This window comes from Chenopodium album, chromosome 22 (genome assembly GCF_948465745.1).
Source record: "Chenopodium album chromosome 22, dcCheAlbu1.1, whole genome shotgun sequence".
NCBI lineage: Eukaryota > Viridiplantae > Streptophyta > Magnoliopsida > Caryophyllales > Amaranthaceae > Chenopodium > Chenopodium album.
In genome coordinates this window covers 1597976-1622912 of record NC_137855.1, presented here as the reverse complement: position 1 = coordinate 1622912, position 24937 = coordinate 1597976, and the positions used below count along the sequence as shown (strand labels likewise).

At 34.5% G+C, this 24937-nt stretch overlaps 6 protein-coding genes across 8 annotated transcripts; all 6 read left to right on the top strand.

Annotated features, from left to right (window-relative positions):
* The first annotated feature begins 1363 nt into the window (after positions 1–1363).
* On the top strand, positions 1364–3427 carry LOC145605321 (phenylacetaldehyde reductase-like). The gene is made up of 6 exons (XM_081661357.1): positions 1364–1533; positions 1708–1877; positions 2168–2359; positions 2493–2655; positions 2807–2993; positions 3091–3427. Exons 1-6 carry the CDS (start codon positions 1416–1418, stop codon positions 3233–3235), a joined length of 975 nt encoding a protein of 324 aa, XP_081517483.1. The 5' UTR covers positions 1364–1415; the 3' UTR covers positions 3236–3427.
* An 860-nt stretch (positions 3428–4287) lies between these two features.
* On the top strand, positions 4288–8104 carry LOC145605925 (phenylacetaldehyde reductase-like). The gene is made up of 6 exons (XM_081661988.1): positions 4288–4464; positions 5881–6050; positions 6648–6839; positions 7215–7374; positions 7476–7662; positions 7779–8104. Exons 1-6 carry the CDS (start codon positions 4347–4349, stop codon positions 7921–7923), a joined length of 972 nt encoding a protein of 323 aa, XP_081518114.1. The 5' UTR covers positions 4288–4346; the 3' UTR covers positions 7924–8104.
* A 600-nt stretch (positions 8105–8704) lies between these two features.
* On the top strand, positions 8705–10849 carry LOC145605924 (phenylacetaldehyde reductase-like). Its single transcript, XM_081661987.1, has 6 exons — positions 8705–8884; positions 9108–9277; positions 9728–9919; positions 10099–10261; positions 10364–10553; positions 10668–10849. The coding sequence occupies exons 1-6, from the start codon at positions 8767–8769 to the stop codon at positions 10810–10812; spliced, it is 978 nt and encodes a 325-aa protein (XP_081518113.1). The 5' UTR covers positions 8705–8766; the 3' UTR covers positions 10813–10849.
* Positions 10850–11381: 532 nt separating this feature from the next.
* On the top strand, positions 11382–14177 carry LOC145603454 (phenylacetaldehyde reductase-like). Of its 3 annotated transcripts, none has more exons than XM_081659364.1 (6): positions 11382–11570; positions 11923–12092; positions 12250–12444; positions 12946–13108; positions 13505–13691; positions 13890–14177. In XM_081659364.1, exons 1-6 carry the CDS (start codon positions 11441–11443, stop codon positions 14032–14034), a joined length of 990 nt encoding a protein of 329 aa, XP_081515490.1. In that variant the 5' UTR covers positions 11382–11440; the 3' UTR covers positions 14035–14177. The 3 variants fall into 3 exon arrangements, with proteins under 3 accessions (XP_081515490.1, XP_081515491.1, XP_081515492.1); XM_081659365.1 differs by having other exon boundaries at positions 13871–14101; XM_081659366.1 differs by lacking the exon at positions 12250–12444.
* An 857-nt stretch (positions 14178–15034) lies between these two features.
* LOC145603453 (phenylacetaldehyde reductase-like) lies at positions 15035–17927 on the top strand. The gene is made up of 6 exons (XM_081659363.1): positions 15035–15249; positions 15815–15984; positions 16677–16871; positions 16948–17113; positions 17228–17414; positions 17579–17927. The coding sequence occupies exons 1-6, from the start codon at positions 15120–15122 to the stop codon at positions 17751–17753; spliced, it is 1023 nt and encodes a 340-aa protein (XP_081515489.1). The 5' UTR covers positions 15035–15119; the 3' UTR covers positions 17754–17927.
* A 1195-nt stretch (positions 17928–19122) lies between these two features.
* LOC145604955 (phenylacetaldehyde reductase-like) lies at positions 19123–22423 on the top strand. Its single transcript, XM_081660950.1, has 6 exons — positions 19123–19517; positions 21016–21185; positions 21313–21507; positions 21612–21774; positions 21891–22077; positions 22161–22423. The coding sequence occupies exons 1-6, from the start codon at positions 19391–19393 to the stop codon at positions 22303–22305; spliced, it is 987 nt and encodes a 328-aa protein (XP_081517076.1). The 5' UTR covers positions 19123–19390; the 3' UTR covers positions 22306–22423.
* The last annotated feature ends 2514 nt before the right edge of the window (positions 22424–24937 follow it).

The window sequence follows — 24937 nt, the reverse complement described above, 5'->3', positions numbered from 1 at the left end:
AATAGTTTGGATTATTTATGTTAATTTTTCCTAAAAAATTTAGAAAATCGCGTCTAAACCATAAACCTCAGTTTAATCAAAATTCCAAACCACACCAAATTATAATTTTAGACCGCACCGTGAATCAACTTAAAGAACGCATCAATACTCGAAACAAATACATAAAATTGAAGAAAGCAAAACCTGTAAAAGACCAAGATAAATTAATATATATATAGAGAGAAAGAATTACATAGCCAATCTCCAATGTTAAAGGTTTGTTGAGAGACCCAATACGTGTAGTTGATGCCTTGATTCCATCCTGCGTTTCCTCCGACTGTCACTAGCTCCCCGTTTACACCACCAAACATTAGCGTTACCAACACCACCATCCACATTGAAAATTTCATGATTTTGATTAAACTCTATTTTTTTTTTTAGAGTTGTACTTTTTTTGGGTGCAATAACAATAATATCTTAAGTTATGAAGGAATCAAGATTAAAATGTTACTACTTATGATAGTGATTAGTTTCCTTAGTTGAGTGTAAAATCATAATAATGCACTATCAAATAAGATTTACACGATTTCTTGCCAGTTGTGAGATATCACATAGCATAATTGCTTACCTTTTGTGCATGATTTGTCTCCTTTTAGAATTTCTCATTTATGACAGTTATGAAATGGGAATATGGGCTTGGGCTTCGAGTGTAATTTCACGCGTTGTGTCAACGTGTCTTGTATTGTATTGTATGTAACGAATAGTTTTTGGACAACTCTTATAAATAGTGTTTGGACAATTATAATCTAAAAAATATTTATTTACTTATCAGCCCTCATAACTGTTAATTTATTGTTTCTTTCTAACTTTTAAAAATTATAACGAATATATATACCCTTAGAAATACTTATTTATATATTTTCCCTCGTTAATTCAGACAACTAAATTTGTGACATAATATAAAGTCAAACTGAAAGACTTCTCCGACATGGATAACTATGGCATATTCTAATTAAGAAAAAGTTGTGCCGTATCAAACTCGACTCAATTTTTCATAAAAGATAATGATTATTTGATTATCTCATGCTTTTGTCGAGCCTTGTGATTCTAGAGTATTTTGGGCCTTAGATTTCCTCCATGAGCTGAGAGTACCATGAGCCCATGACTGCCATCTTGAGCTCAAGCTGAGCTTAGTAAAAAAATTCCTCTTTAATCATTGAAGTATCTAGTATTTTGTTCTTTATAAAAATTAAAATCATGTTTAGAATTTGTGCAACAACTCACACTTACTACAACTCTCAAAAGTCAAAAATTGTATCCTATCTAAGAAAAGTCATATATGTCACCTTTATTTACGTTATTATTTATACTAGCCATTTGAATTTCTTGCTTATACAAGAAAACTGAACCCCTAATACTGCAACAAGAAGAGAAAAATGAGTAGAGAAGGTAAGGTAGTCTGTGTGACCGGAGCATCCGGTTACATTGCTTCATGGCTAGTGAAGCTCCTTCTTCAACGTGGTTACACCGTGAAAGCCACAGTTCGCGATCCTAGTATGTTTCGTGATCCTCCCTTTTATTTTGTGTAATTTCTCATATTGTACAAAGTTTCATAAAAAACGGTCTAACATATTGGCCTTGTTTGTCAAATGGCTGTTGACTGCCGGCTGTTTAATTTAGTTGGTTTGACTGGCTGTTAGCATTGACTATTTGTAACAAATTCTGCAGACGATCCAAAGAAAGTAGAGCATTTGCGTTCTCTAGATGGAGCAAAGGAACGACTTTACTTATTTCCTGCAAATCTGTTGGAGGAGGGCTCTTTTGATGCTGCTGTCGAAGGTTGCGAAGGTGTTTTTCACACTGCATCCCCCTTAACATACGATTTTAAAGATCCACAGGTATCAAGCAAGTAATATATATCCTTCTTTATTACCTTCTCAAGCATTTTGTATGTTAAATGTGGCCGAAGTGTGCAGCCTTTTACATAGACCTTTATCCTAAAACACTCCATTAATCGTCGATTTCATTGTTATATACTGAATTAATGGCATGATGTTAGCTGAATTGTGTAGTAAACTTTGTGTAGTGTATTATTAACTTATTAAGTCTTGACTTTAACAGGAGAAGAATATATTGTTTGTTTCTTTCCTTTCTAAATTATATCTTCCTTATTTTCGGATCATATCAGGCTGAGTTACTTGATCCTGCAGTGAAGGGAACACTAAATGTTCTTAACTCCTGTGCAAAAGTTCCATCAATAAGGAGAGTAATTCTGACATCTTCAATAGCAGCAGTTGTATACAATGGCAAACCTTTAAGTCCTGAGGTGGTAGTTGACGAAAGCTGGTTTTCTGATCCCAACTTTTGTAGGGAATCAAAGGTGCTTATTGTCATATCATCTACTTTGTACTTAATATTACTAATCTTCAAAAAAATCGATCCTTAATTGGTCCGGTTGAAGTTTGATCAAATAACGAGTATACATATGACAGAGTGCTCTGGTCTTTCTGCAGGAGTGGTATGCTCTCTCGAAAGTATTGGCTGAAGATGCTGCTAGGAAGTTTGCGAAAGATAATGGTATTGACATGGTTACGATAAATCCATCAGTTGTTATCGGACCATTATTACAGCCAACTCTTAACACAAGTTCTGCTGCATTTGCACAATTGTTCAGTGGTAAATGTAACATTACATGTTTAAATCTACCCGATTTCATCAGGAATTTCGCCTGGTGTTGGACTAATAAGTCTGTCTGATGCTTGGGAGAATTATGTTATTGTTGCTCTTCAAATGACTGATATAGTTACTAATTCTGCGATTTCTGCAGGATCAGAAACGTATCCTAACATAACTTTCAGTTGGGTTCATGTCAAAGATGTAGCCAATGCTCATATCCTGGCACTCGAAGTACCTTCAGCTAATGGTAGGTATAACTTAGCTGAAACTGTCTCCCATTTCTCAGAAACGGTGAGGATACTAAAGGACCTTTACCCTGACGCCGTACTCCCTGATAAGTAAGCTTCTTTGTTCTTCAATATCCTCTTCTGTCAGGTGTCCTGCTTTAGTCTGCTGGTTTCTGATACTGTTGTCTGAGGGAATATATTTCTGCAGGTGTGCAGATGAAGGTCCTTTGGAGCCGGCATTTCAGGTTGCGCAGGAGAAAGCTCGCAGTTTAGGTGTCGAATATATCCCATTCAAAACAAGTCTTAAGGAGACAGTTGAAAGCCTCAAGGAGAAGGGGTTTATCAGCTTCTGAGACTCATTTGATGATTTTAAGCTAGTGTATCAAAGGCTTTGAGTTAGACTGTATGTCGAACTTATGTATTTTACAAGTGATTGTGTGTTTTATGCCGCATTGGTGAGTGCTAGTTTGGATATTGCTGCATATCAAAGGCATACTAGGAGTGTCAGTTTGGATTTGAGCTGAAATGATTATCAAAGATCAAGTGCTTATCGCTGAGTTTTGATGATATTAATGGATTAACTAGAATTTACTTAATACAGTATGATTTTAAACCACTAGTGTGATTTGTGTCTGCCTCTCACATATAAATCATTTAATCTTTATTTTTTTTATATTATTCACACTTTTCACCAATACATATGTAACCAAACAATTGATAAAAATTGTGATCGTAAACACGAAAGACAACTAAGAGGTGGAGATTCCCTACCTTTTCTTAGACTTTTAAGAAACTTTTGCTCGCTAATTTGGACCGAATTGACTTGTAAGAGATTCCTATTTGATAAGTCGTCTTTTCCTTATACAAAACAAATCAACACATATTGTTTTTTAATTTTTCCAAACTCATCATTATTCCATTTACAATTATTAATGTAGGACACATTCGGATGAACACCGTAATACATCTATGTACTTAATTACGTTGTATTTAGGGGCTTGCTCTGTTCAGATTATTTTCTGTTCAGTTCAATTCTTAATTTCTTCCCTCATAAAATATTCAATTCAGTTCAGTCAATCAGAATAGGCCACAAAAACTTCTCGAATCCCGGTTGCGCATCACATAAGCCAAAAACCTAATCGGAGTGGTTGTGACTTTGTGAATATTAACCACTTAACCTCACCAACTCACCATAATTATCGAACAAACACGTCACTAATGATGTGGTCTTAACATTCATGGATTAAACGACAATGACGACATCTTTGACCGACACAAATTAATTTTGAATACTCGCAATCGCAATTAATTCCGTTTTATTTATTTATAGTAATAAATAACTGAAAATGAATAGTTTCATACTTATCATTACAACCAACTTCACAGTTCACAGTTGTTCACACCCCAAAAAAAAAAAAAAAAAAAAAAAAGTAGCAAGTAAGAGAGAGAAAGAGGAGAGAGAAAATGAGCGGAGCAGGGAAGACGGTATGTGTTACCGGAGCATCTGGTTACATCGCTTCATGGATTGTCAAGCTTCTTCTTCAGCGTGGTTACTCTGTTCGAGCCACCGTTCGTGATCCCAGTTTGTTTCTTTCTCTCTTCTTTTTTTTTTTTCTTCAAAATTCATTTTTTTTGTTTGTTGATTATTGAATTTTGATGGGTTTATTTCGTATTTGTAATCGATGATTTAATTGAAGAGTTGGGTTGTGGTCGAAATTGTGTTGAGGGTTTTTGGTGATGATTGCATTTGATGTTTTTCATTTGCTGAATGTTGGATTGTTGGTGAGTAATTGTTTGTAATCCGGGGTTAATTTTGTGTTTGTTATGGTTATTTTTGTTGAAATTTGTGGATGATTTCAGGGTTTTTAACTGTTCTGCATTCATTTGTGATTGTGTTTTTTAGGGTTGTAGGAGGTAGTATAAGATTTATTTAGGACAAATGTTGGAGAATTGAAGATAATATTGATTGTTGTCGAAGATTAGTTCGAGGTCGATTTGCATATAGTCATATACAAAGGGTTTAATGTTGACCAATTGGTTTGGATCATACTATAGAGATGTTGATTTCTGAACTTACTCGGCCATTAATTAAACTTAAGAAAAGAAGAGAACTTGATTAGCTAGTATATAATCTGATTCAATTGGTTTTTGTCTTACACAACCCCGAAAATGATCTATGCTCGTAATTGAACTGTATCATTTCTTGTTACTTATTGTGGTCTTCAAAAACAGCAAAGGAGAAAGGGAAAGAAATAGGGAATTATGCACTTCCTTATCCTATTTTATATCAATTATTTTTTTGCCCCTTTTTTCTAAATCAACATACCCTGGGATTTGCTTTTCCTCTAGCTTTGTTTCTATCTCTTTGGTCGCCATCACTAACTAGCTTTTCCGCTTCATATTTCACCCAATTCAGTTAGGATGCTACTTAAGTATCCCAACATGTATTTCAATCTACTTAAATCTATCCTTAAGTGGACAGAGAACAAATGTAGACTTGTCTTTATGATTACTTGGGTTTGTGGGTATTGGGAAGTAGTATGTAAGTGCTTCTGGTGTCGATGTGCAGGAACTGCAAATGGAAGTTTCTGCAAACCATTGTCTATTCGTGGATGTAAGTATTAAATGTGATAAGTCTATGCTAAGAGTGTGCTTTGAGAGAGCGAATACATTCGCAGTGGCCTCTTTACACTGCAGTAGTGTAGACTGGGGAGGTGCTGGAGTGGGAAGAGCGAAGGTGTAATAAAGTATTCAATGCTTTGTATATATCTAGCAAACTGGGGAGTACATTGTCATCATTTTTTTTTTTGGAGGAATAGGTCACTTATATAGCTAATTTTTTGAGATTGTTGTGTGATATGCCTAAACCCGATTATCGTCTCTTGCTCTCTATCAGCTCATCAACTTTTTGAAAAGATGTAATGGTCTCTTTTTGTTTTTTCAATTTTGTAACTGTAGTTGGATAGCTTTTTTATGGAGGAGTTGCTTCTTGTTGCAGATAACCCAAAGAAAGTTGAGCACTTGCTTTCTCTAGATGGAGCTAAGGAGCGACTTCACTTGTTTACTGCAAACCTGTTGGAGGAGGGATCTTTTGATGCTGCTGTGGAGGGTTGTGACGGTGTTTTTCACACTGCTTCTCCCTTCTACCATGATGTTAAAGACCCTGAGGTTCAACTTTTCCTTTGCACATTTCTTTGTTCTTTCTTGCATGCTGTTTATTGCATATGGCATATTGGTAGTGGGCCTTTGATATATAGAATCACGTTATGTTCTGTACTAGTGACCTATGGACTATATATTTGTTACCATTTAGACTGGTTCTTTGCAAGCCTGCTCATTTGAAACTACCTTAATTTTGAGAATACGCAGTGTTGTAGTGGTCATTATTGTGGGGAGAGAGGGTTTCATGAAATTTGCAAGTATTACTTACAAGATGAGACCAACTAACATTGTTTTTGCTGCCTTGTACGAGTATAAACCTGGTACCCACATCATTTTTGTGGTGAACCATGTCTGTATATGTTTATTTTCATGGCTTTACCCATTGTCATATTTATGATGTTTAATCTTTCTATTACCGCTGTATTGCTTTATGGGCCTTACTAGAATACTATGTAAACAGAGCTTGCAAGTAGCATGTATATAGTTTGCTAAAATGAATTACCGTTAGCAGAAAAGTGTACCATGCTAAGCAGTTATGTTAATGTTTCTTTGGTTTATAGATGATTCTTTCCTTCTTGACCTGTTTTCTTCACTTCTTATTAGGCTGAATTGCTTGATCCTGCTGTGAAGGGAACACTTAATGTTCTCAATGCCTGTGCAAAGTTCCCATCAATAAAAAGGGTGGTGCTGACATCATCAATGGCAGCGGTTGCTTACAATAGCAGACCTCGAACTCCGGAAGTGGTGGTTGATGAAACCTGGTTTACTGATGCAAATCTCAGTAGGGAAACAAAGGTGCGTAAATGTCAAACTTTTGCTTCACTGCTTTAAATGTGACTTGGGAAGGGATCATAGAAGTAAGTTAACCAATGCCAGCTGCTTGCTGTGTCTTCAATGTGTAGGAACTGAAGCTGTAATCAATGTTAGGAACTTAGGATAGTTAACACTGGTTTTGCATGCCATCTTTTTTAATATAAGAGGATAATTTAAGAGGGCTGTGGATTTGAATCAAATCCCATATATTTGCTGCATGCATTTCTTACTGTGATGTTTATGCCCTTATGGCACATGATGCTTATTCTCTCGGTTTGCTGACACATCCATTTTAAGCACTTACTCCTTGTCTGAAAATATCATATTCAAACTTCTAAATCTTTTGAGTTGATACAGATGTGGTATGTGCTCTCTAAAACATTGGCTGAGGAAGCGGCATGGAAGTTTGTGAAAGAGAAGGGCATTGATATGGTGACTATAAATCCAGCTATGGTTATTGGACCACTGTTGCAGCCAACACTCAACACAAGTGCTGCTCCAATAGCGAAATTATTTGGTATGTGTCTTGATGAATTTTATTGTTCTAATCAAGACAAGCTGATCCTTTTTAAACTACAGCTGTTTTTTGATATTTTTTTTTTATTACCAATCTTGCAGGTTCTGAAACGTACAAAAACATGACTCTTGGTTGGGTACATGTTAAAGATGTTGCCATGGCACATATCCTGGCACTTGAAGTCCCTTCAGCTGAAGGAAGATACTGCTTAGTTGAAAGCACTGCCCATCATGCAGATATTGTGAAGATTTTGAAAGAGCTTTATCCGAATGCCAAACTCCCTGAAAAGTAAGTTGTTTCCATCTTCAGTATTCCTTCTGTTAGGTGCCCTATCTTATGGTCAGATAGGAGAGAATTTGTCTGTTTCTACGTTGCTAACTTTCTGAACCTCCAAATTACTTCAGGTGTGAAGATGACAGTCCTTTGAAGCCATTATACCAAGTCTCGAAGAAGAAAACTCAAAGTTTGGGCATCGACTATATTCCTCTCAAAACAAGCATCAAGGAGACTGTTGAAAGCCTGAAGGAGAAGGGGTTTGTCAGCATTTAAGTTACACATGAAATCAATAGCTAGTTTTTAATAAGAGGCTTTTGATTGATCTTTGTATGTGTTGGTGTATCATGTTGCTTATGCATGACTTAAGCAAGTACCCCTAGATATTATTCTCAAAACTTGTCTTCAAACTTTTTATGCATCTATAATAAGGGTTACTCAATATTGCTTCATACAAGTATTTGTCTTCACATCTTCACCATACACGGATCACGGATGTATGGCATCTGGTTATATATATTTGGAGTAGCTTCATGACTAGTCAATGCTACTGTTCGCGATCCAATTATGTCATTTTCTCTTTCTGTAATTTCTATTAGTACTCGTATTTGCTGATTTATTTACGGTTTTTTAAGGTGATAAAGTAGGCTCCCTTCGTGATTTTCCATTTATTTTTCAATAAATTGCCACTAGTGATGTGGATGGGTCAATTGTGGATCCCTTGACATGTTTTTGGACAAAATAATCTTATTGTAGAATAAAAACTGTCATGGGAATTGGTAAATTCATCCATTATTATTAAATCTTATCATGTAATTTCTGTCAATATTATGCATTGACTTGAAATTGCACACTCCCTTTGTATGAATTTATATAACTTTTCTCTCAATATGACAATCAAATTTACTCCTTAGTAACACGTCATCAGTGACCTCCCATGAATTTGGGTAGTGATAAACAAGCACGTCACTAATGATGTTATAGTTTGACATTTATTCTGTTTTTATTTGTTTAAATATACAACCGATAAATGGAAGGTTGATCATCTCATAAAGTCACTCAACAAAGTAGCAGCAAGTGGAAGAAAGAGATACAGTGAAGAGAGTGAGGAGAAAGAAAATGAGCGGAGCAGGGAAGACGGTGTGCGTGACCGGAGCATCGGGTTACATAGCTTCATGGCTGGTTAAGCTTCTTCTTCACCGCGGTTACTCTGTCAATGCCACCGTTCGTGATCTCAGTTTGTTTCTTTCTCTCTTTTTTTCTTCTTAAACAATTTTTTGTTTTAATCGATTGCTGAATTTTGGTATGTCTGTTTCTTATTTAAGAAGAATATAAAATTTTGCAAAAACAAACAAACCTTGATCTCTATATGTAAACTACTTGGTGTTTGCAAAGAAAAATTGGTCTCTCTCTCGTTCTTTTTAATAGCTTTGTTATGGACAAATTGCTTTTTCTTGCAGATGATCCTAAGAAAGTTGAGCATTTACGTTCACTAGATGGAGCTAAGGACCGACTTCACTTGTTTACCGCGAACCTGTTGGAGGAGGGATCTTTTGATGCTGCATTGGAAGGGTGTGAAGGTGTTTTTCACACTGCTTCTCCCTTCTTTCTCGATATCAAGGATCCAGAGGTTCACCTCTTCCTTTACACATTTCTTTTCTTATTCCTTTTATGCTATTGCATAGTGTACGTGGTGACACTTTCGTATATAACTGTGTTCTGTAATGCACGAATGACCTATGGATAACATGATCGAGTGCACATCTGTTTCTATTTCAAGTAGTTCGTTGTAATCCTGGTCATTTAGAATACTCGGATATATACCAGTCTGTTGCAGGGGTGTAATCGTAGGGTTCATGAGATGAAATTTCTGTTCTGTTGCACATAAAATTGACCTGCATTGGTTTTTTTGGTGAATTGTAGCTGTAAATGTTTATTTTTACTGAAAAAGGAATAGCATTGGCAGCTGATTTTTGTGCAAATGTATTTTATGTTAAGTAGTAATGTTTTGATTGTGTTTAGTTAATCTATTGGTGATTCTTTTCTTCTTAACCTGTTTTTCTTCACTTCTTCATACCAGGCTGAATTGCTGGATCCTGCTGTGAAGGGAACACTTAATGTCCTCAAATCCTGTGCAAAATTCCCATCAATTAAAAGAGTAGTTCTAACATCTTCAATGGCCGCGGTTACCCACAATGGCAAACCTCTAACTCCAGAAGTGGTCGTTGATGAAACCTGGTTTACTGATCCAAATCTCGTTAGGGAATCAAAGGTGTGCAATTTTTTGACCTGTAATCAAACTTATGTTCTTTACTTTCTTCACGAATTTTAATTTAAGTGATCCTGGAAAAAGGGGCTATAGAAACTGTAGACCAATGCCAGCTGATTGCTTGCATTCAGTGTTAGGATCAGATAAATCTTCAGAATTATAAATCTTTTGAGTTGGAACAGATGTGGTACGTGCTCTCTAAGATTTTGGCCGAGGAAGCTGCTTGGAAGTTTGTGAAAGAAAAGGGTATTGATATGGTGAGTATAAACCCTGCAGTAGTTATCGGACCATTGCTGCAGCCAACACTCAACACAAGCGCTGCTGTAATAGTGAGCTTATTTGATGGTAAGTGTCATGTGAGAAATTGTTGTTTATTATTGCAGGGTGATCTGAACCTTTTAAAACTAAAGTGATTAAGTAACAACATGTTTGCTCATTGCTATGCAGGTTCCGAAACTTTTAATAACATGACTTTTGGTTGGGTACATGTTAAAGATGTTGCCATGGCACATATCCTAGCATTTGAAGTCCCTTCAGCTAAAGGAAGGTACTGCTTAGTCGAAAGTGTTGCACATTATGATTCAGATATTGTTAAGGTGTTAAAAGAGCTTTATCCAAACGCGGTACTCTTTTCAAAGTAAGTTGTTTCTGTCTTCAGTATTCTTTCTATTAGGCATCCTACCTTCTCTTCAGAGAAACGAGAACCAGCTATTTCCTTACTGGTAACGTTTTGAGCTGCCAATAATTTCAGGTGCAAAGACGGCAGTCCATTGAAGCCTGTTTACCAGGTCTCGAAGGAGAAAACTCAAAGTTTGGGCATCGATTATATACCTCTTAAAACAAGCCTTAAGGAGACTGTTGAGAGCCTGAAGGAGAAGGGGTTTATCAGCATTTAAGTCAATCAATAGCTATCTAAGTATCTAGTTTTGAATATGTACTTTTGATCGATACTTAAAACCAATAGTTAAGCTTTTGTATTGGTGTGTCATTTTTGGCAAGTGCCAATTTTCTTTTACAAGAAATATGATATGCAAAGAAGAGTAATAAAAGCACAAGGGTTATATTATTCCATTGAAACCTTTCACTTTAAATAAGTTTAAATTATAAAAAGTTGATATTAGAAATCTAATCATTAAAACAATTTCAACAAGTGTCAACATTAATTAAAGTAAATCATGTCACTAGTGTAACAAGTTTTTTAAAGGTGAGCCAAAATCAAATTTTGGCTGTTTGGCCTGGATAAAAGCCAAACGCCTATAAACATCCCCTTTAAAAATATGTACGATACAATAAATTATAGTCTTAAATTCAATAAATTATAGTCTTTAATCTTCTTAATTAACACTTACCATCTACCACCAGATTTACTTGTAAGTAGCTGGTGGAAGACATTTCGTAAACGACAAAATTTTATGTCTATAAATTGTGGTCCTTTAGAAACAATTGGCTAACATTGTTCAAAAGAAAAAGCTAGCCTATCTCATTTTCTCTATCTTCTTTCTATTCACAAAAAACAAGAAGAAGATGGATGAAATTGCAAAAGAAAAAGGAAAGAAAGTGTGTGTAACAGGAGCATCTGGTTACATAGCTTCATGGCTTGTCAAATTATTGCTTCAACGTGGTTATACTGTCAATGCTACTGTTCGTAACCCAAGTATGTCCTCTAATGTTTTTTTCTTCTATATTTCTAGTATGTCGTCTAATGTTTTTCAGTTCAGTTCAGTTCAGCTCAGTTCAGTTCCTAATATCCTCCTCTCATAAAATATTCAGTTCAGTTCAGCTCCAATCAGTTCAATTCAATTCAGTAGATCAGAACAAACCCTAATAGATATCATCTGTTCGCTAAACAAGATGTCAAATATGTTTGGTTACTAGATAAGATTGTGTTTGCACAATTTAATTACTTGATAGCTTGGGTGAGCATAAAAAGAATAAGCTTTTGAACAATATTGGTATGTAAGTTTTTTACACCTAAATAACACATCGTTGACTTTATTGCCTTTTAGATGATCCCAAAAAAACAGAACATTTGGTGGGATTAGAAGGTGCAAAAGAAAGGTTGCACTTATTCAAAGCAAATCTAATGGAAGAAGGCTCCTTTGATTCCGCTATTGTTGGATGTGAAGGTGTTTTTCACACTGCTTCCCCAGTTGTATTTAGTCCCAAAGATCCTCAGGTCCTATATTATTATATTTACTCCTTTCAGTATATTGCTTTCATTTCATGTATCTCCCTGGTCGTCCAAACTTAGTTGTCACGTTGAACTTATAACGTGTTAATTACGTTCAGAGTGAGTACGTGTAACATATCTTGATCAAATAAATTTTATACAGGCCGATGTACTTGACCCGGCGGTTAAGGGAACACTTAATGTTCTAGCGTCTTGTAAGAAGTTTCCGACCGTTAGACGGGTGGTTTTGACATCTTCTATGGCTACATCCTTATTTACTGGTAGAGCCTTAGCTCCGGATGTGGTGGTTGATGAAACTTGGTATTCTGATCCTGAATTATGCAAGGGTTCAGATATGGTAAACCTATCTTTAACAATAGTGCAATTTTTAAACTCTGCTTTCCTCGAGTGTATATATACTATCAATTTAACCAGTTATGGAAATGTCCCCTGTAACTGGCCTAGGGCTACCACAGACCTTTATGTGACCAACTAGTGAAGGTGGTTCCAAACGACATTTTATGACTCCCAAATACATCTCCCACCATTATTTGAGTATTTGACATAAAGTCCTGAAAGACTTTAAAATCAGCTTGATTTCGGGTATTATAACCGGCCTTCAATTTAGCTTATAGAGAACATTTTTGAACCCGGTAGCGCTAAGCATCAAGAGAGTGAGGGATCACATGGTTAATAAGTCACCTACCTTAGTCATTTCATATTTTCATGCCTTGCCCTTCAAAATTTTCTAGCACAAGTCAATGGCCATTTATTGTTTTAAGGATATTTGTTTTTATGCCTTATTATTATGTGCTTAATTAGTAATTGTTCGCAACCTTTATGATTTTTTTGTATGTAGATATATTATGTACTCTCAAAAGTATTAGCCGAAGAAGCAGCTTGGAAATATGCCAAAGAGAATGATATCGACATGGTGTCTATCAATCCTTCTATGGTCATAGGCCCTATGTTGCAGCCAACTATTAATGATAGTGTAGCTTCAATATTAAACTTGATTAATGGTATGTTAGTCTCTTTCTAATGTGCAATTAAGTGATGATTACATATAATCACATGTAGATAGTGATAAAGTTCGATATCCCGTGTTGTTTGATTGACAAAGTAAAAATTAAAAAATATTGGCTTGTTTGGCATCATTTTTAGTTTTCTGTTTTCTGTTTTTTTGAAAACAAAAAACCAAAAACAGGAAACAAGAAAAAGGTGTTTCCACTTTTCTGTTGTCAGTTTTAAAAATTATCATGATTTTAATAAGTCTAAATAATTTTTGATTCGTTATGTGACACATATAATATACTTTTAAAAACCAAAAAACCAAAAAACAGAAAACCACAGCGATGCCAAACGAACCCTAGCAATGTCAACTCATTTTCATTGGTTCCTTGTTATTGATTTATCAGGGTCGGAATATTATCCAAACTTAGCATGTCCATGGGTACATGTTAAAGATGTCGCGGAAGCTCATATACGTGCATATGAACTCCTTTCAGCTGAGGGACGATATAATCTAGGTGAAAGGGTGTTACATTTTTCTGATGTTAAGAAGATATTGCATGAGCTTTACCCCTCCATAAAGCTTCCTGATAAGTAAGATTTATTTATTTATTTATTTATTTATTTATCTCAATCTTTCACAATATATTTTAAGTAATTTTGTATGTCTAATATTCTAAATAGACAAGAAGAGGATGTTTTAGCTTGTTAAGACACCAATTCTTGTCTAAAGGTTAGATAAATGTTAAACATTATAGATCATGTGTGATTAGATTTTGAAAATATTTACAGGTGTGTGGATGTTGGTGGGCCTCTTTCAAAAAGAGTATATCTACTTTCAAATGTTAAATTCAAAACTTTGGGCATTGAATACATTCCTTTCGAAGTAAGCCTTAAAGAGACCGTGGAAAATCTGAAGGAGTTAAAATTTGTATAGTTCGTGAAACTTCAAGGATGCCACTTATGAATACTACAACTTCTATGTACAACTATTTATTTGTTAACTTTGATAGTATTATTTGTTAAAAATTTCGTATTGGCAAATATTCCGATCCAATTGAGGCATTTTATTGAAACAAAGGGAGTATTAGTCTTATCTATCTCTTAGGATTCCAACAATTCAGGTTGTTGGGTAGTAGTCTAGTACTGGACCTACTAGTTCAAGCTTTCACGGTTTCACCTGAAGCCCCCTTAGTTTGGGCCTACAAGCCCTCACTAGATTGGAGATTGGCGGAAATGGATCAAGTTGGTTGGACTGGAACTATATTTGAAAATGGTTGGATTGAAAGTATATTTGATATTTTCATTTGTCCAGTTGTCCTTTTTTCGGGAAAACACCAAATTTTGACAACCATAATTTACTACAAGGGCCTGTTCTCTTACGTTGAAATTCAGTTCAGTTCAGTTCAGCTCAGCTCAGTTCAGCTCTAAATTTTCTTCTCTTACAAAATATTCAGTTCAGCTCAGTTAAGTTCAGCTGAGTTCAGTTCAACTGAGTTCAGTTCAGCTGAGTTTAGTCAATGAGAACAGGCCCTTAGACTGTAAGATGGTAAGAGTTAAAAAAAAATGATAACCTCTTCTATAATCTCTTTTAAAGCCAATTTTTTTTCCTTTTTCTAAAGAATAAAGTCAATTATAGTAAGTCGAACAACTTGTCCTGTGTGCGGCTGGTCACACCGTGTGACCGTTTATAAAAGAACAAAGTAACTCCTATAACACATGTATTATTGACCGAGTAACCTTCTTAATTTTCGTGAAAATTCTCAAATAGACTTTGTAATATGAGACGGAGGGAATAGTAATATAAAAAAAAAAAAAAAATCGGAAATACGGAGTACTTGATACTCCGTATGAAATATAAATTGCTATTAAAAATAATGAAAATGATATACGCAGCCTTTAAAAGGCAGTACTTATCATCTAATGAGTATCACAGGCGATATGAGGATAAGGAGTTGAAAAAACAGCCCTTTAAATCCAAAAATTTCAAAGAAAGACAAACAAAAAAAATAAAAAATCTGAATGGAAAAAGTAATGAGTGGAGAAGGAAAGAAAGTGTGTGTAACTGGTGCTTCAGGTTACATAGCTTCCTGGATTGTCAAGCTCTTGCTTCAACGAGGTTATATTGTCAATGCCACTGTTCGCAACCTAAGTATATCTCTTCTCCCTTTTTCGCTAATTTTTTTAAAAGAGGGGTGGGTGAGATTTGAACCGTGACCTTTGTGTCACATCGGCTCTTATACCATGTTAGTGGAACATCTCAACCAAAAGCTTAAGCTGATGGTTGAGACCCAGAAATATGTTTAACTCAATCAGTATTATTACTTGTATTAATTTAGTAGGATGTATGCTAAATTGCTAAGGTTTCATAACCATTTATTATTTTTGTGAAAATGGGTTTGTTGCTATTACTAGTGACGTACTGTAATGTTATTTTGCTAAGACTTCGGAAAATTGTTGCAATATTATATAGTTGTCACTTTTATTTGCATACTAATGAAGTGTTTTATAAATCATTTGTGTTTACGTAGTTCTTGAATTGTACTTGTATCATGAAATAGAGGAATTAACAAGTTGATTAATTATTCGTTGGAATTTATAATTGAAATTGAAAATAACTCATTTGAAACGGCTAGATAATATGGAATTTGATAAGTAGTTTCCAAACAATATGTGCGTGTTGCTGGTTTTTAATGTTTTTGGGTTCGGACATACAGATGATCCCACAAAAACGGACCACTTGCTTGCATTGGATGGTGCTGAACATAGGCTTCACCTGTTTGAAGCAGACCTCGTCGAGGAAGGTTCCTTTGATTCTGCAATTCATGGATGTGACGGTGTTTTTCATACTGCAACTCCCCTTAAATTTATTTCAGAAAACCCTGAGGTTCAACTTCAACTATAGCCTTTAAACACGTTCTAGTTATTACTTCCTAATTACAGTATGGCTCTACTATTATGACTGATATAAGTCACTTAATTGCTGGTTTTTTGTATTGCTATCAAAAGAAATTTTCTAGTTTTCATTAGTAATTGTTAGCATTGTTCCATTTGATCAGTGTTACATGGAACTCTTACGCGTTCAGAATGTTCTTTTGCAAGTAAACATGTTGCACAACCTACAATACTTGCAAATTACTAGTAATAAGCAGACTTATTTCTGTTTCGATTCTGTAATTTCTGATATTTTAGGGAATTTTGATTAGCAATTGTTATTATTGTTCGATTTGATCAGTGTTACATGGAACTCTTACGCGTTCAGAATGTTCTTTTGCAAGTAAACATGTTGCACAAATACTTGCAAATTACTAGTAATAAGCAGACTTATTTCTGTTTTGATTCTGTAATTTCTGATATTTCAGGCAGAAGTAGTTTCTGTAATTTTTGATTAGTGGTTGCTACTTGCTAGTGTTGTTCCATTTGATTAGTGAACATGTAATTGTTAATCTGTTACGCGTTGAGAATGTTCTTTAGCAAGAGATGTTGCACTCTCCCTATAGTAGTAACAGATTAAATTAACAAGTCAAACTAATAAGCAGACTTAATTCTGTTTCGCCTCTGTAATTTCTGATATTTCAGGCAGAAGTGATTGATCCTGCTGTGAAAGGAACACTTAATGTACTTGCCTCGTGTGCAAAATCTCCGTCTATCAAACGAGTGATCTTAACATCTTCAACTGCAGCAATAGCACACACGGGTACACCTCTTGCCAATGAAACAGTAGTTGATGAAACATGGTTTTCTTCTCCTGAGAGCTGCAAGGGCAAAATAGGGGTATGTATGATTCTGTTACACAGCAGAATTTGCAGGGAACTTATTCTGATGTACTTACTATAATCGCCGTTTACAGGACTGTTATTTACTCTCTAAAACCTTAGCCGAGGATGCTGCTTGGAAATTCGCCAAAGAGAATGGCATTGACATGGTATCCATCAACCCTGCAGCTGTAATCGGCCCAATGTTGCAGCCAACCACGAATATGACTACCTTTTTCTTTGTGTTTAGCTTGATTAGTGGTATGATTGATAACTAACTTCCTTAGCTTAAGTTTCATACTGTCATGTATCTAGTTGTTGTTGTAAGAACTTTGATTCGATGTTAGATTGCTTCTAATTTTATAGTTGATTCAGGGTCAGAAACATATTCAAATGCAACTTTTGGGTGGGTTCATGTCAAGGATGTTGCTGAAGCACATATTCGAGCTTTTGAGATCCCTACTGCTAATGGGAGGTACATATTGAGTGAAACTGTTGCACATTTTGCAGATTTAGTCAAGATGTTGCACGAGCTATACCCAAATCTTAAACTCCCTAACAAGTAAGTTCATGTTTTCCTCCTTAATTTTTATGACTAGTATATGTCACTTGCTAGGTGCAAATGTGAGTGAGTTATCGAATTAATTGTCTTGTATTGAAATGACAAGCATGATTGTAATCCTAAGGTTAGTTCGTGTAATAAGAACTTGGATTACTCGTTTTCAGGTGTGCAGACGATGAGCCACTTGAGGCGACTTATAAGCTTTCGAATGAAAGAGCAAAAACCTTAGGCATTGAGTTCATTCCCTTAAAAATCGCGCTCAAGGAGACCGTCGAGTGCTTAAAGGAGAAGTTCAACACTACAACCACGGCTGAGGGTGAATGGTTTTTGCAACAATAAAGGAATGCCTTTCTTATTGTTGTTATAATTGATTGCTAATTTGGTTGCTATGATATTGATATTATCTACTGTAATAATGTGGGATGGACCTGATTGTCTAAGAATGGTATGTAAATTCAATGATTAAATTTTGGACCTTAGAACATAAAAGCCATACTTGCTATAATTACTCCATATGATAATTTTGCTTTTAACTTTAGCCATTAGATGAGTACTAGTATGAATGAACAATTGAAAAGTTAGAAGATTTCTTCTATTATTGATTGATTGGAAACAAGATATGTTGGTTCATTAATAGAGTTTCTACAAAAACTAAAAGAATAAGGGAAAAAGAATTAAAAGTGTTAGGTTGTTTGTTGTCTTTACAATTAGTTACGGAGTGAATGACAATTTTGTTACTCCTTATCATTTTTATTTTAGTGAAATGCAAAAGTCCGTTAAACCTACTTTATATCATTAATGTTACAAGTTTAAATGTTACCTATTGTATTTTGTACAAAGTAATAAACTAATAATGTGTAATTGTTTTTGTGACTCATTCAAACCCGGTCCGAAAAAGATTACTTGTAAAGTTGTACTGCTTGTGTTAAGGTGAAGTGCAACTAAAAAGAAAATAATTAATAAAGTTTAACAAAAATCCCGTGTTTAGTACTTGGACTCAACTCTGAAGAAGTGAAGAGTGAAGAGTTGTAAAATCATTCCATTTTCTGAACAATTTTTTTTTTTTTTTTTGGGTGTATAGTAAGACATTAAAAGCTTCTGTTACTCTGTGAGTTTGAATAGTTTGAAAGTGCAGGCAAACCTACTTGTTTCAGACATCACCTTTCTTGGCTTTCTACCAAAAGTTTATGCATTACACGACTCTACGAGAAAATCCACTAATTTTGCCTAACTTTTCTTAAATAAAATAAAGGTGTCACATTCATCGTCTATATCACCATAATAAGTGCTTGTCAAAATTAAAAAAAAAAATTGCATATCCGGTTATATTAAAAGAGGTCTTTTTAGACAACATTGGTAGTAAATTTAAATCATTAATAAAATTATACAACATTTACAATAGAGATCAAATTTGAAAGACGTAATCAACTAAATCTAATATTTTTAAGCAATATCTCAAAACGTATCAATTGGAAAACTGAAAAAGTACTACTTAGGTTTATATGTTTTCTGGTTGTTACGAGTATTATAGTACGGAGTACATGGCGAAAGAAATACGAGGTAAATTTAAAGACGAAAAAAGTTATGATCATTCCTATTCAAAAGATGTTCTCCTTTCTCTCATAAATCCCATGTCACTTTCAAGTCTTTCATTTCCATAGTACGAAAAGTATTTACAATACATGAATTCCATCAATTTCCACGCAATTATCAAATTTTAAACGCCGTTATTGGTTAGAAATTATTCAATGCTTGATACCTTTATTAGTAGAATAGTAGTTGGATGCATGCATAGTGTTTAGTTAACACTCTACAACTTTCTTCCTATATAAACCTCTCCTTTTTCTTCTTTAGTGTATCAAGTGAGGCAAAAAAAAAAAAAAAAAAAAAAAAAAAAAAAAAAAAAAAACTTTAGATTATAAAGTGAGGAGAAAAATAATTAAATAGAAGATATAATTGCTAGTTATAAATTAATCATGAATTCAAAATCAGGAGAAGGGAAGAAAGTATGTGTTACAGGTGCTTCAGGCTACATTGCTTCTTGGATTGTCAAACTCTTGCTTGATCGTGGTTACACCGTCAATGCCACTGTTCGTTGTCTAAGTAAGTGTACATGTTATTTTTTACTCTTACGGCCCGTTTGATAGGTACAATCAATATGTTACATTAGTTATTACCTATATTTTTCTTGTATAATAAACTTTATCTTCTATATTTTTCCTATAGGTTTTAATAATTTAAGAGTCTTTGTACGTTTGAGACATGAATTATAGTATAATTCAATTTGCTCGTTAGAAGAATCGGGATTCTTTTCATTAGATAGAATGCACGGTTTTAAAAGGGAGATATTGGAGATGGACTTTTTCTTAATAATTCTTTCTATTAGAATATTGTAATTAGATGGCTGAGTAATTTGAGATCGAGGATCCTCTTAAAAAAAATACTCCCTATGCTTAGAATAATACTAAGCAAAATATATAGCATACTATGTGTTGCCTAATCATTTCTGCATGTTAATGGTTCTTGATTTTATATACTCGTTAGAAGGATCGGGATTCTCTCCATTAACTAGACCGTCCGATTTAAAAATAAAATTTTAAGAATGGACTTTTCTATTTAACTCTTAATCTCTTCACCATCTATTAATTAGATGGTCCAGTAACCGAAAATGATCCTTAAAAAAATAAATTAAAAAAAAATTGTACGTAGGAAACAATTAATATAATTAGTAATAACAACATATTATTTGCATGAAGGTAGGTTTCGTTTAATTCTTGACTTACATTTGTTCGGTTACAACTGAAGTAGTAGTTCATAATTTGATGAATTTAGTTAGTACAGTATTGTTTCATTTTTTTTGGAATTTAGGTTGTTGAGTATAGTGGTTTTTAAGGCAATCATCTTTCTTTGGTTGATTAATTGATGGTCCCAAGAATTTTCTAGCTGGAAATTAACTTGTTGTAACGAACTTTTCTTGCCCTGGTTATGGACAAAGGATAATAATTGTGTCCAAAAATGGATTGAATTGACAATCACTAGCAAAAGTATCTACCATTTGTCGATTTTATTTTTCGTAAGTAGTTGAGCATCGAATGCATACGATTTATCCAAGTGTTTTGGCTTTAGAATTGAGTAGACTTGTCAAATTGATCGATCATTCTATCAGGTCGGTTTTAGTTCAGCCGTAGTTTAGGCATTGGGTTAAATACATGTTAACCATTTTTAGTTGTTTAATTTGTTGTTATTTCAATTTCCACTTTCATGATTAAGTTATTGTGTTCAAGATCCAAAATTTTCAATATGAATAAATTTTGTCAGAGCTAGACAGATGCATACTACATTCTGAATCACCTGTATGCATAACTGCTTAAACTTCAGCCATTAAATGTCATCAAGTTTGATTCTTTGACACTAAATTTGGACCAAAAAAGCATGTATTTTTATAATAGAATAATCGAATATGACACTTGGACATGAACCCTGAATCCCATGTTGTTTGAGATGTGTTTCCAAATTCCAAGTCTTAGTAAAATAGTATAGTAGTAGTAGTATATACAAGTAGTTTTGTCCCAGTCTACAATTGTTTTGTTGTAATGTACAGATGATCCGAAGAAGGTAGATCACTTGCTAGCATTGGATGGAGCAAAGGATAGACTTCACTTGTTCGAGGCCAATCTCTTGGAGGAAGGCGCCTTTGATTCTGCTATTCAAGGATGTGACGGTGTTTTCCATACTGCATCTCCTGTTAAACTGGATGTTCCGAATCCTCAAGTAATCATTAATCATTTGATCTTGTTTCAGGCTGAGTTATTTGATTCAGTAATTAGCAAGTATTCCCTAATGTGAGGACTTTAGCAATTAGCAGTTCTAAGTGCAACTATTCTTGATCTTGTTTCAGGCTGATCTAATTGATCCAGCAGTAAATGGAACGCTGAATGTCCTGGGAACCTGTGCTAGAATTCCATCCATTAAACGCGTGGTTTTAACATCTTCGATGGCTGCTGTTCTGCTCACTGGTAGACCTCTGACTCCTGAAACTGTAGTTGATGAAACATGGTTTTCTGTCCCAGAAGTCTGCGAGAGCCAACAAATGGTTTGCAAATTTGCATACTTTCCATAAAATTCTGATCAGATTATATCTTCTAATTGGTATGATATACGAAAAATGACCAACTGAAACCTGGTTTAATTATGCAGAAGTGGTATCTTCTGTCAAAGACATTGGCGGAAGAAGCTGCGTGGAACTTTGCCATAGAATATGGCCTTGATATGGTGTCGATAAACCCTGCAGTCGTGATAGGCCCTTTGCTGCAGCCAACAGTCAATGCTAGTTCTTTTGCTGTTTTAAGCTTGGTTAACGGTATGACCATCTCGTTTATTGGCCTGAAAAGCTTTGCACTTTGTACATTATTGGACTTGAATAGCTCTTATCTGAAACTTTCTGCAACATATTTAACTGTTTTTGAGTTATTTCAGGATCAGAAACCTACCAAAATGTAACCTTTGGATGGGTGCATGTCAAAGATGTAGCTGAAGCACATATTCTAGCATTCGAAACTCCATCAGCAAATGGGAGATATCTGTTAAACGAAAGCGTGAATCATGTTTCAGAAGTTGTAAAAATCTTAAAAGAGCTTTACCCTGATCTCAAACTCCCAACCAAGTAAGTTTATTCATTTTTCTACTTGTTTCAGAGCTTAGTATCCCTCATTATTCACAGCTTATGAACTCTGTGAACGCTTTCAGGCCTGCAGATGACAAGCCTTTTGATCCAACATACAAGGTTTGTAAGGAAAAGGTTGAAAGCTTAGGCATCAAATACACTCCCCTGATAACCAGCCTCAAGGATACTGTCGAATGCTTGATCGAAAAGAAGTTTATTAGTGTTTAATTCTGTCATTTTAAGCTGTTCTGTAAATCTGATGATCTAGTCTACTGTCATATTTCCTGTATTATATCTGCAATCGTGTCTATATAATGTAGCAACTGTAATTTGTATTGATGCCATATATCCCATATCTGCTCTATATATTGACATTAGAAGAAGTTTTTAGAAGTAAAGAGAACTGAAAACATACAGCTTATCAAAATTAACTTCGGTTTAATCAGCTTCAAATTCCATTAAACAAAAATCATCTAAAGACGAAAAAATACAAGTATTAGAAACTCCATAATGCTTGTGATGCTAGTGTAGAAACTCCCTAAAAAGCCAAATAGAAAAAAGAGTGGTCATCTTTATTTCTCTTCTTTTTTTAAGACTTTTCTTTACAACAGTTCTTCAGATTTTTCATGCCAGAAGAGGTAAAAAGAATTGTCTACATGTTATCCTCCATTTAGTAACAACATTATTGGTCAAATTGCTGCATTTGTTTTTTTTTTTTGCCACAATCTTTCCTACAGCAAATGGCATAAATTTTGTTTCCTTTAATCATGGAGATTTGTGAATAATGCAAATGTTACGCGCCCTTCCCATCCCAAGAGACCAACGCGGTCTGTAGTAAAGTTGAGAAAATTACACGAAATGCCTCGGAGACATGGTATCATTTACAAATCTTTAGGGATTAACCTTGAGATAATACAAACGCCCGTGTACAGGTAAATGTAACAATGTCAAGCTGTAATAACCAGAGCACATAATTGCTCAGAGATTTAATTCTTTGTGAAAGACATAAATAAGCGAAAATTAAACTTTGTATATTGACTATATATACTTAAAAGAATTGGTAAAAGTTCATGCCAATCATATTCATCTATGAACATACTCCTGGTAAACTCATAAACTAAAATCAATCAAACAGATACCATAACTAAAGAGTAAAGACGAAATTTAAACATTTACTATACCTCTTAACCAAATATATAAACATAGAATTGAATAATATCGCAGCTTCTTTTATACGCTAGCAAACGACTATAGTCGTCAACAACCCAGTAACCGAATTCCCAAGATCCCCCATACCAAATGGAAAGATTCAAACAAACAAAACTAAACATTTAAGAAACTGATCAACAAAGATGACTCTCATGATTTACTCCCAAAAAATATGAAATGGAATGTTGCGGCTGCAGTTTGAGGAGATTAATATATACTCCCACTTCATGTTCAGTTAGGGTTTCAGTTGGTTGCCCACTACTACACAAATACACGTGTACATACTCTGTTCATGTTTTTGGATATCTTCTTCTTCACATTAATAGAATTTTCATCCCACTGTTTTGGATTCTTCACCTGCCTTATTGACCTGATTTAGTAAGATACATAACTCTAGAAAAACTACTAAATTAGGCATAGTCATTTTGCATAGACCGTGGACAAGAGTACTTTTTTTTTTCTTTAAGGGTAAGAAAAAAGAAAAACATTAGAAACTCCTCATCGTGAGGGGTATTCCTAATTGTGCGTGCACCAAAAGAACACATGTGCTTGTATAATACAACATAATATTTTTATACGAGTAATAGACCACGAGTTATGTTTTAAATCTGTACTTCGTAATTTCAAATCAATAATTCTATGAAGGAAACGAATATAGAGAATACTCCATATATCTCAAATAAATTTTATCATGACATGTTTTCTAAATAGCTTGTATATAGAATCATAGTCCACATAAATTGGTCTCAGCCTTTATTTTGGTTGGATAAATTGGACTGTAATCCTCATTTCAATCCCACAAATAAAATCATCAACTAAGGAACATGTTCTTTTCTAGAATAGTAATCTTTATCCACACCCCTAATCCCTACAAACAATGTCTGTATTATGTCTTAAATTTTAGTGATAACAAGGGTTAAGATTTATAGGTAATATCTCCATCATGTAATACATACGAAGTGTATATGTATTGCTTATAAATATGTAAAATAATGAAGGATCAAATGTAATTTTTTAAATCTAATATCAAATCTCGATTAAATCATTTTTATGTATACCGAAAATTAAATTCCAAAACAGGCCCTCGAACATGTACACCATACGAAATTATGAAGTACTCCGTATAAACCAAGAATATCTTAAAATAAAGGCACGAGGACAACTTCAGCATTAGTCCTCTCGATTGGAATGGGTCCACGAGTTGAGAGTGCAATGCATGTGATACTTCACTACTTTAGCCACATATTTCTCACTACACCACACAGCACAACACATTGTCCAGTACTTTAGTAATCTCATGTAATGTGTTATGTGTGCCCCAAAGTGTCCACAAATCACGAGAGCATGACCCAAAAGCCTCCAAGGCTACTTTTGATTTTTGAATGTACTTTACCATAATTTTACTTCATACAGTATAAATTTTTAAAAATTATTTTTTTTTTTTTTTTTTTTTGGAGAAAGAGGGGTGTTATTTTACTACGAGTACCCTTTACTTAGATAAAAATAGACATAATATAATTTTATGGCATTATTGATTTAGCTCGTTACTTTACACGTGTCGGACAAAGAGTATAGCAAATTAGCAAGTGGGAGTTGTATTATTGGCTTATGGCTAGCTTCACAGGTTGCTTTCTGCCAAATGTTTAATCAA

Excerpts from the sequence above, each read along its gene's own strand:
- LOC145605924 (XM_081661987.1), top strand. The coding sequence starts at position 8,767 with ATGAGCGGAGCAGGGAAGACGGTGTGCGTGACCGGAGCATCGGGTTAC. Across the intron at positions 9,920-10,098 it reads ATCTCGTTAGGGAATCAAAG|ATGTGGTACGTGCTCTCTAA; the intron begins GTGTGCAATTTT and ends GAGTTGGAACAG. Across the intron at positions 10,262-10,363 it reads AATAGTGAGCTTATTTGATG|GTTCCGAAACTTTTAATAAC; the intron begins GTAAGTGTCATG and ends ATTGCTATGCAG.
- LOC145603453 (XM_081659363.1), top strand. The coding sequence starts at position 15,120 with ATGGAAAAAGTAATGAGTGGAGAAGGAAAGAAAGTGTGTGTAACTGGT. Across the intron at positions 16,872-16,947 it reads GCTGCAAGGGCAAAATAGGG|GACTGTTATTTACTCTCTAA; the intron begins GTATGTATGATT and ends CGCCGTTTACAG. Across the intron at positions 17,415-17,578 it reads AATCTTAAACTCCCTAACAA|GTGTGCAGACGATGAGCCAC; the intron begins GTAAGTTCATGT and ends ACTCGTTTTCAG.
- LOC145604955 (XM_081660950.1), top strand. The coding sequence starts at position 19,391 with ATGAATTCAAAATCAGGAGAAGGGAAGAAAGTATGTGTTACAGGTGCT. Across the intron at positions 21,186-21,312 it reads TGGATGTTCCGAATCCTCAA|GCTGATCTAATTGATCCAGC; the intron begins GTAATCATTAAT and ends ATCTTGTTTCAG. Across the intron at positions 21,775-21,890 it reads TGTTTTAAGCTTGGTTAACG|GATCAGAAACCTACCAAAAT; the intron begins GTATGACCATCT and ends GAGTTATTTCAG.
- LOC145603454 (XM_081659364.1), top strand. The coding sequence starts at position 11,441 with ATGGATGAAATTGCAAAAGAAAAAGGAAAGAAAGTGTGTGTAACAGGA. Across the intron at positions 11,571-11,922 it reads TGCTACTGTTCGTAACCCAA|ATGATCCCAAAAAAACAGAA; the intron begins GTATGTCCTCTA and ends ATTGCCTTTTAG. Across the intron at positions 12,093-12,249 it reads TTAGTCCCAAAGATCCTCAG|GCCGATGTACTTGACCCGGC; the intron begins GTCCTATATTAT and ends AATTTTATACAG.
- LOC145605321 (XM_081661357.1), top strand. The coding sequence starts at position 1,416 with ATGAGTAGAGAAGGTAAGGTAGTCTGTGTGACCGGAGCATCCGGTTAC. Across the intron at positions 1,534-1,707 it reads AGCCACAGTTCGCGATCCTA|ACGATCCAAAGAAAGTAGAG; the intron begins GTATGTTTCGTG and ends CAAATTCTGCAG. Across the intron at positions 2,360-2,492 it reads ACTTTTGTAGGGAATCAAAG|GAGTGGTATGCTCTCTCGAA; the intron begins GTGCTTATTGTC and ends GTCTTTCTGCAG.
- LOC145605925 (XM_081661988.1), top strand. The coding sequence starts at position 4,347 with ATGAGCGGAGCAGGGAAGACGGTATGTGTTACCGGAGCATCTGGTTAC. Across the intron at positions 4,465-5,880 it reads AGCCACCGTTCGTGATCCCA|ATAACCCAAAGAAAGTTGAG; the intron begins GTTTGTTTCTTT and ends TTCTTGTTGCAG. Across the intron at positions 7,375-7,475 it reads TCCAATAGCGAAATTATTTG|GTTCTGAAACGTACAAAAAC; the intron begins GTATGTGTCTTG and ends CCAATCTTGCAG.